General features: G+C 42.4%; 1 protein-coding gene across 1 annotated transcript in view; it reads left to right on the forward strand.

The window, feature by feature from the left end:
• Nucleotides 1-13618, forward strand: part of gabbr1a (gamma-aminobutyric acid (GABA) B receptor, 1a) — a 90064-nt gene that overhangs the window by 27665 nt on the left and 48781 nt on the right. The window contains exons 8-9 of the mRNA XM_079343646.1: nucleotides 3657-3791; nucleotides 12144-12314. Of these exons, the coding sequence (XP_079199772.1) occupies nucleotides 3657-3791; nucleotides 12144-12314 (306 nt within the window). The remainder of the gene's footprint in view (nucleotides 1-3656; nucleotides 3792-12143; nucleotides 12315-13618) is intronic.

Raw genomic sequence — 13618 nt, forward strand, 5'->3', positions numbered from 1 at the left:
AAGTCCCTTTGTGGAGCTCTAGAGGTACTTTTTAGAAAATCCACAGATGATTTGTAGCTAAATGACTGAATCATTCCGAAAAGCGGTGCCCAATACGGCAACCAATATAGTTAAATAAAAATGGTGGATTAACAATAAAGCTGATTAAGGTAACTTGGTTCAAGAATGATTTATATTGTAGCAAACAAGCATTCTTATGAGACGTTGGGATGTTTCTTATTCGACCCAAGGATTGGTTTTGGCTCTGCTGTATGGATGTTTTTTTTCTGAAATCTCCTTCTACTTTTTCCTTTAGAAAAACTTGAACAAGAAAAAAAGAAAGGAAAATTGAATGCCATTTGGCTGATGTGTTTAACCCGCCCCTGTTAGTTTCCCCTGTTTAACCCCCCCCCCCCCCCTTCCAATAAACCCTGAAGGCAGGGTTGGTAGTTTTCTAGATTTTGGCTAAAATTGTCTTTAGAAATGAATAACTCAAGTGCTCTGAAAAAGTATAAAGAAAATCCGTCATCTCTCGCAGATGTTAGTCTGGAAAAATGTCCACCAATGTCTGCTGCTCAACTCTTCTTTTCCCCGGAAACATCTGTTTTAGGGCGAGAAGGATCTTTGGTTTGCTCTAACAAAAATGTCCTAAGAGCAAAAGGAAAGTCTTTATTTAAGGGTTAAACAATCTCACTAAGTCAGGGACATTTTAAGCCCTTGATGCAAAGATCTAATGGTGAGCTTTCAAACAGCGCTTTGTTCACTTGTGATATGGTTTGGCATTGACTGACCACCCACTAAAGCAATTTGCCTCACTGAAGCATGCCTTTATAGCTTATGGTCAAACTTTAAACTGTAATTTTCTATTTTCAAGTTGAAGCTCTGAAGACATTCTATTAAATGTTCAAATATATATATCTGTCTGATGGCAAGATGAATGACAAAAAAAGACTGAATTAATTTGAGAGAAAAAAGCTCTCTGCCTCGATCAATCACCTCTGGAAGATGAGATCTTTTTGACTTGATTCCAAGTTATGCAGCATGCACGCAGTGATTCATTCAGAAAACGTGTGAAAAATAGTTGTCAAAAGATGCAATGTTGAGCAGCAATGACAGATTGATTTAATATTTCACAGATAATCAGTGTGAAGATGAATTACAGCTCATCAGAGTGAAGATAAAACTCTGGAACACCGGAAAGCTAACAAGCTTCGTGTCAGCATGAGGCCAGCCCACAGCCACAGTGACAGAGGACACAAACACCCTGTGGGAAAGACAGATTCAGAACAAGGTCTCTGTGTCAATCTGTCTCTCATTCACAGGAATAAAACACAGTGTGGACAAAGAAAAGGCAAACGTTGTTTGTACATGCCAACAGGCCGCAGTTTTAACACTAAAAAGTAGAAAGTAATCCACTTGTTAGATCAGTAACCCGATCTGCTTCTCCAGATGAGACTGGATGTATTTCTGGATTTTGGTTGCACGACTGCGCACACACACGTTGCACAGTGAGAGCAGAGCCCCAAGCCCATTCCTCACCTTCAGGACCCCCCCATCCCCCCCCCCCCCCCCCCCCGACAGCATCTTTGGTGTGCCTTTTTGCCCCCTCCTCCAGCTAACAGGGCGTATCTGTTATGTTAGCTTGTGTGTGTTTATGACGCTTAATGTGTGCGTGTGTGACAACCAGGGGTGTAGTGCAAGGTATAAGTGTAACCTCTTATTTCTCAGTCTCTTTAGGTATACGCACTTTTTAATTCCCTCTGACTCAAACCACTGACCATAGTGATTATAAATATTCAGCCGTGTTCATTTCTTTTCCTTAGATCGTGAAGAGACGACCCTCCCTACCCTGTCTCTAATTAGCAAATATTGAAGAGTATAGTCTTATGTTTTTAACAGAGGCCCTTTATCCTCTGATGAGCAGGACACTTGAAAAGAATCATTTGGGGGAAAACTTATTCAGGCACCACCACACCACTTGGGAAAACTGAAAAATACAAAGCTCTGACTACAACCAGTGTCTGTGGGAGTTTTCAAAGGAAACTTTAAATACATTTAGTCATCCTTCCTGATTTAAAATAATCTGTGTGAGGGCTCAGGTCGAGCTTGACGATCAGACTGAACAATGTGAGCTTTGGATGTGTCATACAGTAAGTGTCACACTTAGACAATCGTCTATTTCCGACCTTATTGAAGGCCTGCGACACACCTAGCAGCTTTTGTCAGAGTAATTATTGTGTTGATGGTTTTTATCTTACATGAAAGCCTTTCTCCTCGTGTGCTCTCCTCGCTGTATTATTTCTTTGTGGGCGCTCACAAAAGCCCGTGGCTGCCCAAGCTCTGAATGGGTCGCAGGAGACACAGCAGAAGCCGTGACCTGGGTTTCTCTACAGTCTGCAGTGATCTCCTGCACGACCCGATAAATCAATGGGTCAAAAGCGTCAGTGATTTAAGCTGGACTTTTAACTTTTATGTGGAAAAAGTCAAAAGTCAGAGCTCTGCTTTAACCGGGTTCAGATTGAATCATCTATTATCTGTGGCTTTTCCAGGGATGGCATGACACCTCTGTGAGTCCACCCAATCTACAGTAAATGGAAAACGCATCACTCAATAAGAAGCCCAGATATTACACTCTGCAGGGTGTTGAGTGGTGATTACCTCCTCCAAAAAAAAATCACAGGGCCGCCTCAATGAGACAATTCAGCCGTGGAGACAAACATCCCAATTAGGAGCCGTATTGGTAGCCGCCATCATCAGCCGTGGTGTGATTCTTTGTGACACTCATATTGAGAGGTTTTTTTTGTTTTTTTTTCAACACGTGCGTGCGTGTATTTGTGTTTGCGAGCCACATCTCCTCTCCTCTATGCCGAGTCATTAGACGCGTCAGGCCAGTTTATGTGCGACTCTGATGAGCAGTGCGGCGGTGACGGCCTGTCGGTAATTTGGCTGACGGAGCGGTGATGGATCATTCCAGCTGCACTCTCGCCACCTCGACATGCTGTAAATGACTTCATTGAAGGGTTGTAATGACTTGTGATGCTGTGATACCCGTGACGCTGCTTCGGTCATCAGGCTTTGTTTGATTTCTGCCCATCTTTCTGTTCTAAACATGACGCTGTGTTTCCATCATACCCACTCGCTGTGTTTGGAAGTGAACTCTGATATTCTTTTCTCCCCTCCTTGTCATTTCTTATCACATTTGCATCCATTATTTTCTGCTTCCTGTTCCTTTTTCTTGGGCCGTTTCCCTTTATACTATCTCCACCTCGTCTGTTTTGGTCATTTCATTTCCCAGACTTGTCCGTTTATTTCTCCAACTTGTCTTTTCTGTTCACATTTGTTTTGGCCTTTGTGTTGCTCCGTGCTACCCCGATGCCATTTCCTTTTACTTTATCTACTCCCTTCTGTTTTCCACTTTCTGTTTACAGTCGCCTCCATCTACCACACTTCATTGCTTATTTGTTTCTTGCTCTTCCTCACCCTCTGTTCTCATCCCATCTGTCTGTCTCTTCCTTATCGTTCTCATTTTCCTCCCTCTGACTCCTCCGTGTCCCTCTCTCCAATTTTTTCTCCCCTCGTTCCAAAACCTCAATCCATTTCTCGGCCTTATTATTGATCCACCGATCCATCTGTCCGTCTGTTCATCCATATAATGCTTTATCACTTTGTCCTTGCAGTGTGACCCGGGAGAATCCACCAAGTTGCTGTACGACCTCCTGTACACCGAGCCCATCAAGATCGTCCTGATGCCCGGCTGCAGCGGCGTCTCCACCATCGTGGCTGAAGCCGCTCGCATGTGGAACCTCATCGTGGTGGGTGTCTTTTTCTACTAGAACACAATTCTCAGGCCTTTTATTTGCTTGTAATTTGTAATCCAAAAGGTCTCTCAATTGTTCGCAGCAGATGTTGCTTTACATTACAGCCATAATTTGCAACTGAATTTGCATTTCTTGTTTGACTCATAACTCAGTCGACCCTGAGCAGAGAGGCGTGAAGGGTTTACCGGGGAGCGAGATCAACATGGCCAGGCTTTCTTTGAGTAAGCTGGCTCGACAAAGCCCGAAGTCTCAGTTTAAGATATCGGCTATCGCAAAGCTGGATATGAACTTTTTCTGTTCACTCAAGCTTTCTGCTTCAGATCTAAAAGGGATTATTTGGTGCATCATGTGACACCTTTTTTTTTCCCCCCACACTGAAAGAATCACCTGCTGTCTGCGTCTGTCAGGGAGAAATAATGAGAAGAGATGATGGATATGTGAAAGTTATTTCTGTAAAGACAACAGAAGGAGAGGGATGCTGCAGAACACTGCTGTTAACTCTCCTCGAAGTTGTGATTTGATTTGTTTATTTATTCCGAACATGTAACATAAGACAAAGTAGAACATTGAAAAAAAAAAAGATAATTAATTTGTTTGTTTTGCCATCCGGTGAACTGACGCTGCTTCTTCTTTATTTGCAATGTGACGACAACACTCGGCCCAGCTCCGAACTCTAACGGTGATACAAACGATTTCTCCTTTCTTCTGACTTTCCTCTTGCAGTATTCTCTAAGTTTTGGTTTCATGCGCCTGCTTTCTGAAACATCTGTCCCAGAGGTTTTCAAGTCACTCAACACCAAACAGGAGAGAAGAATGGAGTTTTGTTTGTGAGATTCAGAGCCTTACGGAAGACACTGAGAAATTCAACACAAACACTTCTTCGCAGTTTCTCTGCCGAGCGTGCTGTAAACAGATTTCATAGTGACTGAGAAAAAAATGTTTCAATAAAAACAACTTTACAGCAAGGTCACCTCTGACACGTTTATGTGGAGACTTGAGATGATCCGCTTTGCTGATGTAATAAACTGTAAAGTATTGCTGCTATTTGGCTAAAATGATCCTTTAAATTGAATTTGTGATAGATTGGTCGAGTGAATGGTCCGCTTATCCCAGGCTTTGAGGTTAGATCCCTGCCTCCTCCTGTCAACCTGACAAACTGCCCCCAGTGATCGGAGCAGAATCGGGCATCGCAGATCGTTTAAGATTCAGGTCTTAAACCTTAAGAGGACGTGCCGGATGGAAGTCAATGCAAAATGCTTTAATGCTTTTAACCTGCTTGACCAGCACTCATTCTACCTACTCTGCTTCTATAGTAGTAATGCTATATTTACTGTATTTAGATTCAGACCCTTAGGTCCTAAAGACCTGGTCTGGTCCTTTGTCTGGCTCAGGAAGCCAAACAAAGGACAGCGCTTCCTCTCGTCCCCGGTGGTCTTTTGTTCTGGATCGCTTTGAGAGGGAGCCGAGCCGATAAGAAACCTGGACACTGAACTCTTTAGATTTGTTTGTGCTAAAAGGATAACGTCCTTGTATTTAGTCCAGGCAAAACGATTTAAAATGCTCTGAAGAGTCTGTTGGAAGCTGACATCCTTTTAAATGATTATCTTTTGTATTTGTAGTAATTACACTTAGCTTCCAGAATCAATGGCGTAGTTGTTTATTGATTCTAAAACTCGTCACACAGCAGCACTTTTCATTAGCACTGACACTCCACGAGGCAGTTTCACCATCCTGCACTGACAGCGACACTATGCGCAGCACAAAACGCGTTGTTTGACTTCCCTAACTGCATCACAATACATCTATGACAAGTGCAAACACATCCCAGATCGTTCAATCAGCTAAAGATCTGCTGCTTTTTGAAAACATGTCTGCCTTTCATGCCTTCATCAGTCGGTTTATTTTGTTTATCTCACTCTTTGTCTTCTCTTGATCTGCCTCTCTGTCACTCACGCTGCTCCACTCATTGGCTTTGTCCTGTAATTGAAGTTTCATCCAGAGATTAGTCATCGAGAACAATCAGTTCTAGTGGTTGGCATGAGCCCCTCTTTTCCATCGCTGCTCTTTCTCTCTTTGTCGGCCCTTTCATTAAAAACTGTTTTCCACTTTCTGCTTCTCCTTCCTCTTTTCTCTGTCTGCTGTCGATGCCCGGAGCTGCTCTTCTCTATTTCAACCCCCTTTTCTTGCTTTCCTTCCTTCCTTCCTCTTTTTTTCCATCTCTTTCCCTTTTTCTCTCCCACACTACGTTTCCGCCTCGCTCTCTCAGCTCCAGCAGTCGATTCTCTCCACACACAAAGGAATCTGTCTCCCTTTACTACACGCCACCACTGGCACAAGCTCCTAACTGCCACACTCAATTATTTCTGAACGCTGGCTGCCTGCAGAAGCCTCCTCGCATGTCAAACAGCCTCATCAGAGCGCCGGGGAGGCAAATGCTTACCTCCATTTCTGGACTCTGATCAAGGAGGGGCTCCTCTTGGCACTGTGTTAATTTTAACACCATCTCTCTTTCTAAAAGCATCGTAAAACATAGACAGGCATTGATCTTGAACGACAAGGCTCCAAGGGAACAGACGAGCTGAGAACCAAGAGATATTGTTTGTGGTTTTTTGGGAAGCTTTGATGTGGAACTTTGTCCTGTGTTTTTCTCGAGTGCTGCTACCTCCGTATCGTTCTGCCACAACAGCTTTGATGCTCCATCTCAGGTTTGTTCCTGTTGTAAAGACTCATAACAAAAAAAAACGTTTTCGAGAGTTCACTTATAGAAATGAGATTTTGCTTTTAAAGTATTCAAGGCCGAGCTGAAAGGAACGCTGTTCTTCTTACTGTAGGTTTTTATTACAACAAGGCTGCTTTAAAGAAACAGCTTTGAGGCTTAAAAATGTTCAATTTAAAATATGAATTAAAAACTTTGTTGTTAATTATTTGACTTTCGATCAGAGCCCGACTGATTCATTAGTTAGCTTAGCACGTGACTCTCGCTATCGGCTTGTGCTCATATCTTGTTTTGGTTTTTTTTCAGTTCAAGTTTGTGATTAAATTTCTACAATTGTTAATTTCTAACCTTCTAATTGAGTGCTTCAGTACAGCGTTGTTGTTCTGACCAATAAGGGCTTGTTTTCATTGTAAATCTTGTGTTTGAGGGATCAACACATTCAATGTGTTTGAAGATTTATATCGGTCTATCGCGTAAGATGGAAGATCGAAGAAAGATATCGGTATCAGAATCTTTCTCTCTGCATGATATCAGTATCAGTCTGGCCAATCGTCAAGTCACCAACATAAAATACAAAGATCACAGATCGACTTCAATGCTTAAGTTACTCGTTAGTTATCTTTTAGTCTCACAGAATCCACCTTTGCCTCACACATCCTGTGACTCGAGAAACATCAGAGAAACACATCAACATAGAAATGTTTCTGTAAACGCTTGCTGTATGAAAGAAATTCAACACGCGTGTATTTTTTGTCCCTGTGCGAAAATCAGTGGATCCATAAAATGAAATACAATGCATTCTGGGAAAGCCTCATGAAGTCACGGAGACTTCATTGTTGTAGTTTCATTGTTTCAACATGTTGAACTGGCGAACACTAAGCGTAGTTTAAAAGAGAGTAGTCATCAGGGGGATCATTGAAAATTAAAAATGAGAAACTACTTACGAAGAAATAACTAATAACTTTCATTTAAACTTGAAATAATTAGCACCACATTTGGTAAATCACATTTATGGCTCCAGTACTGTATATTTCTACTTTTCTGCTGGACAGCTGTAAAACTACTGAAATCCTCATCAGTCTCACTACAGTGTGTAAGTTGTTCCTTAAGAAAGGTAGCATGCCTGTGCAGACTGCAGTACTGCACAGGCCTGGAGAAGGTGGACTATTGTAGTACCCTCTGTGTCCCTGTACTTGCTTCTTTGTGGCTCCTCGTCACGTACAGGAAGGCTTTACATGGCCTGCCCCTTGTACACCTCTGAACCCCCCTCCCTTCACAGACCTCTCAGGTCATCAGACCAGCTGCTTCTGGCTGTTCCTCGCTCGAGGCTAAAGGGAGCAGGTGATCGGTTATATCTGTCCAAAGCTGTGGAAAAGTCTTCCTCTACCTTTCTGTAGCCTGCGTTTTTAAGAGCAGACTGATGACGTGCTTCTTTCTTCTTTCCACCGCTGAGTCTAATTCTGTTTATGTATGTTTTCTTACTGTCCAGCAATACGGTTCACTCTGGTAGTTTTTAAACTTGCTCCGTAAATAAAATTGATTTGTTTTTAGAATATTTCATCCATTTTTTATATCCACGCAATAATACCAGTATAATCATTAAGCTCTGTAGCTGCCAGTATGTCGTGACTGACTTATTCATGACCGTTTATCCAACATGCAAAGTCCATTAACATGCATCGAATAATTGCAAACTATTAGTTCATCACAGAAAACCTTCATATTAAGTGCATTCACTTCACTCATATCTGCTTATTTAGATGCCAGCTGTTTTTCCGCCTGTGTGCACACCAGTAGCTCACCTGTCCCCGCCTTTTCCCATTATCTTGCGTGCATACACCAGACCTCTTTACCCAGATCTTCCAATGCAGATATTTCTCAAAGCTGGGTCTGGTGAGACTCGGGGTACCTTGGTGGTTTCTTATCAGTTGCCCCAGCCGCTCACTTTCACTTAAAATCCATCCATTAATAACTCTATGACAGAATGGTTTACCATTTAAGATATTGGGTTCAGACACTTACCATGTCAAAGCTCGATAAACTGGCTCCGTGGTTTATGTACCTTGATGTGAAACAGATTGAGAAGCAGTGGTGCACTGTGATGTGCTACCCGGTTTAAGCATTTCCTGTCTTTATATTCCGCCTGCGCCTCTTCAATCGCAACCTGTTTCAGGTTTCTCCCGCCTACCTAGTTCGCCCTCGCTGACAGATTACCTGTTGCAGAACTCTGTCTTGAACTCTGAGCAAGTAAACAATTTATTGCCTTCAATTACTGTGCATCCAAGTCTGTGCACATCTCCGTCTGCTGAGCGGCCGCAGTGGCTGTGGAAATAAAGCTTTGACTGAATTTATAATACGCGTTAATACAGAAGGAAGCATAAATTATTTAGTATGCTTGTATAGTCAGACTTTTACTTTAAGAAAAACATGTCATGGAGCTGCCAATCACCGCGTCCAAAGGTGGGAGGTCATTAAGTACAATTATTCTGTTGCCAAAATTAGCTCCAGTTTTCAGATATCGCCACCCTTCTTGAGTCTTTATTTCTTCAGCACACCTGTTACTTACCCACTTCTTTTAAAAACAATGATCTTAACTTTCGTCTTCCAGTTTTAGAACGGGCATTACTTTAGCTTGGAGGCCTTTAAGGGGAACTATTGGTTTACATTATTCAGCATTGTCGCAGGTTACCTCCCCCACTTCCACGTCTGTCCTGAGAGGAGCATTATAAGGAGGAGACACAAAGTGTAGCTCGTCCCCTGATTACGACCCCGCCTTGACAGGAGCCTGTAACAGAAAACCAAAAAGCAGCACGAGGACGCCAACAGGTGTGGAGAGGTCGTTACACCTTACAAGCATTTCCAGCCGGCTTGACTGCTGTAACATTTCAAACATTTCACATTTCATTTCAAACATGTCACAACAGACATCATAATACCAACAATCTAAACAATACCAACAATCTAAACTTAGATGTGATACCAGTAAAAATCCAACCATATTGCTAAGTGCTGTGATACCATGGCAACAGAAAGAGAAGTCTGGATCACCCAGTGTCGGGTCCTTTCTTGATTGTGATGACTGAGAAAGTCCTGCATGTTGATAATGTGTTTGAGCATTGTAGACATGCAGCAGCTCATGGTAACAAATATGACTGACGTTCTGTAGTTTTTTCAAATTTGATCTTTTTGATCAGTTATTTGAATAATGAAGATTGTAGTAGAAAACAAAGAGTTTTGAAGTGGAGTTGTAACGAGTTGTGAATCCAAACTTGAAAATGATAAAGCAAAATCAATGCATGTTTCCTTTCGCGCACACAAAAATAGAAGTCATAGGTCCTCAATATTGATCTTTTTTCTAGTTTTTAATGACCAAAAATGACAACAAAACATCCAAATTGTTGCCCTTTCATTCGTGCAGTTCAGAACGCGTCACCCGCTCTGCTCTCGGTGTGTTTGTCAGAGTCACAGACGAGACCACTGCATGTTTTTGAGACAGCACAAATATTTGAGAAATGTCAGCATCTGTCAACCTGAGAATTTTTAATGCACCACAGCTGCTCTCTTCTTTTTTTTTTTTTTAAGGTTTATTTTTGGGGCTTTTTATGCCTTTATTTTGGAGATAGGACAGTGAATAGATTTAGAAATCAATAAAAGAGAAAGTGGGGAATGACATCCAGGAAAGGAGCCTGGATGGAGGACTGGAGGCTCTGCACACGCACACACTAACCACAAGGATAACGGCGACCCCCACCTGCTGTATTAAATTCTCACAGCAGCTTTGGGTTAAAATTATGAATGAAGAAATGTAGTTGTTTTTTTTTGTTGTTTTTTTTGGGGGGGGATGTTTAGGCTAAATATTATTAAAAATAGCAGACATTGATTTAAAAGCTAATTTGACCCTAACCCTAACCCTTACCTTATATTAAATGACGTAGACTTGAGACTTGATTGTCTTCATGGGGAAATTCCTTTTACATATTATTATTACATACTTTACATCAAACACTGTAAATAAAATAATCAATGCACAATCAGAAGTTCCTGCTCTTGCCTGTTCAAGCAGGGATCAGGCTCCTCCCAAGGCGAGCCCGTCTGCCCCTCAGTGCTCCGTACCTCCGTCCTGAGGAAAGTGAGGTGGCTGTTCGGTGGATGTGTGATTTCCTGTTCTATTGAGGTTGCAATGTGAGTGATGGCTGTGTTGATGAGTTCTGTTTGTGGGGAGACCAATTAATCTGGCAGCTGTGTGGCACAGATGAAAGTGGAAAAGCTTGACTGCAGAAAGTGTTCATCGTTATCAGTCCAAGGTTTTAGCCTTTTTTTTTTGTAAAGTCAAAATGATTTCAGTTTAATAGTCTCCCTAATAGTGAGGTTCATATAGCTTTGCCATTTAAATTGTCCTTCAGGGTTTATTGTAGTTTAATCTTGTGAATACATTTAACAGCCTTTAATTTCCTTTTTGACTTCAGAGAAGATGAAAAAACGTTAAATGTGTTTTTATACTTTAAGCAGAATCCTTTTCAACAGAACTTCCACTCGAGTACAAATTGTGCGTCCTTTTGCCGTCTTCGACAGTGTCAACCCCTCCTGTATGTTAACATTACCCCTCCCATGTTTATTATGGATCGTATGTCATCCATCAGAGCTGCTGCAGGTTTCTCCCCATCTTTCACCGCCGCTCAAAGATCATCTGTCACTTCCTGTATAGATCCCAATCCTTCGCTTGGAGGCCTTCACACACCTGCTAGCGCCCGCGAGGGGATTGTTATTGTAGCGAGTCCACATTGTACACGACTTTTGACATCTTTCATCAAGCCTCCTTTTTGCTCCCAGTTGTGAGCATCCCAGAGCTGTTCAGGTAATGGGGCTTAGATGAGAGCTGTGGCGGAGGATCGGCTGGCTGTGTCTGTAATGGGTCCCTAACGCCAGGTTCCTCATTTTAAAAAGGGGACCTGCAGAGGATTTTATCTTCACCCTGTCACTGTTAAAACTAATTGTTCAAGGAATCGTCTTGTCTGTGTTTCTGCCGTCATTTCCCACCATCTCTCTCGCCTGCTTTGTTGGACACACATCTCACGCTTTGTGCCCCTGCTGGGAATTGTGCCGGAGAATTCAAATTATGTGGGCCTAAATGAAAGAAACCAACGATCTCTTGGGTTTGCAACAACAATAATTAGATTCTTTTTTTAAAAATTCCTCTGTTTGTAATAGCAGAATGTGTCATCACTATTTCATGGCAATCTATGCATGGGAAATCCTGCATGAAGTGTTGTGTTTTTTAAAGGGAAATTACAGAGTTTATCACGTGATGAGCCTGAGGGGAAGCTGAAAGAAGAAAAGGAGTGAGTGTGGCTGAAAATGAGAAGAGCAGGAGAGAGGATTGTTTCTTTGGTTCTCCGACTTTGTGCTGGGTTTTCCTCTCTGTTGCTCGCTGTTTGAACCATTTGGCATCAAAGCAGGCTGTGTACAGGCAAAGAACAAGAGAGTTCTGATGTGAATGCATTTCGATTGAAGTCTGTTTACAGCTGATGCCTAGAAGGACCTTTAGAAGAGTATTTCCGTCTGTTTCTATTTTTCTCTTCTTCTGCACTTCTGTTTCATTGCCTTCCTCTTCTTTTGTTTCTGTTTCCCAGCTCTCCTATGGATCCAGCTCGCCGGCCCTGTCCAACCGCCAGCGCTTCCCAACCTTCTTCCGCACCCACCCGTCAGCCACCCTTCACAACCCCACCAGGGTGCAGCTTTTCCAGAAGTGGGAGTGGACACGTATCGCCACCATCCAGCAGACCACCGAAGTCTTCACCTCGGTCAGTACCTTTCATCTCGCCAAACACTTTTCACCTTTCTCTTACACAGTATTGCATCAACATTCATCCTTCTTAATCTTTTATATAACTTGTCATGTTACAACTGCAAATGAAATTGATATAATTGGGGTTGTATGTAGTAGCCCGACACATAATAGTCGTTATGCAGTCCACCCCCACCCAAAAAAACCCGGCTACACGCTGTGAAGCGCTGTGTTAAAGTCAGGTTTGATTGATCCCCGCAGTTTAAAGATAACATTAGAAACCTTTTGTTTGTGAAGACTTTGGCGCCCCCTGTAGGCAGAGCGGTTCATCTTATATCTTGATGACCTTGCCCTGTACATGTGTAGTTGTTTTTTGTTTATTTTTTTGGTTTATTTAAACTCGGGATGCGGCTATCCTACTTTTGGAGTCCCGATACTGATACAGTTGTTCGGCTTGATGCTTTTTGAGATGTTTATGTAAGTTAGATGTGTTATGCAATGCAGCCGTCATCCCTGAAAAAAACATTAGCTATTCAGATGTCGTAATTAGCCATAGAAGTGTTGAGCCTAACAAAGGTGAGATGACTCTGATCTGCTTCCTGTTTGTTGTTAGCTTCCTCCGTGTCTCGCTGGTTTCTTCAAGTAAAATGCACAGAAACAGATTCACGTCAGAATTTCAATTATTATTATCCTGCAACCCTGAACGGATTTGAAAGATTCAAATGTTCTTCTGTTCTAATTCGAACTTCACAAGAAGCCAGTTTGAGCGTGATGAACCTGCTGCTTGCATTTTGTTCTGTGCTTCGTACGCCGATGAAGCAGGTGTATGTTGCACCCTGCCAGTCTGCCCTGCTATAAAATGAAATAGCTCTCAACAGTGGTAAAGTATGGCCGTGTCTGGCATACGAGATTGCTGACTGTACTGTCGTGAAGACATTCACCCAGTGCTTTTCTTCATGGGAGGGGGCCAAGGGTTCGGCCTCAATTTGGATTTTACAATCTCCGTCTTGAAAGGAAGCTTGACCTGACGTATTCAACACGCGGGCTCTGCAAAATGAAGGTGAAGTACTGCGGGAACAATTAAAGAAGTGGAACATCGGCCAACAACACAAACTGCACCACTTTACCTGCCAGCTCATCCCGAACGGACGATACAAATCATGTGTTTCATTTTAAAGACCTGTGCAGCTTCAGCCTGTTTTAGCTTTGCTTCTGTGTGTTTTCATCTCTGCAGCTAACCAGCTTCAAATTAAAGCTGCATTATCTTGAACACATGTTATTAGGGTGGTTGCCTGAAAGGCAAACCACACTACTACAATT

Source organism: Symphodus melops (genome assembly GCF_947650265.1).
Source record: "Symphodus melops genome assembly, chromosome: 5".
Lineage (NCBI taxonomy): Eukaryota > Metazoa > Chordata > Actinopteri > Labriformes > Labridae > Symphodus > Symphodus melops.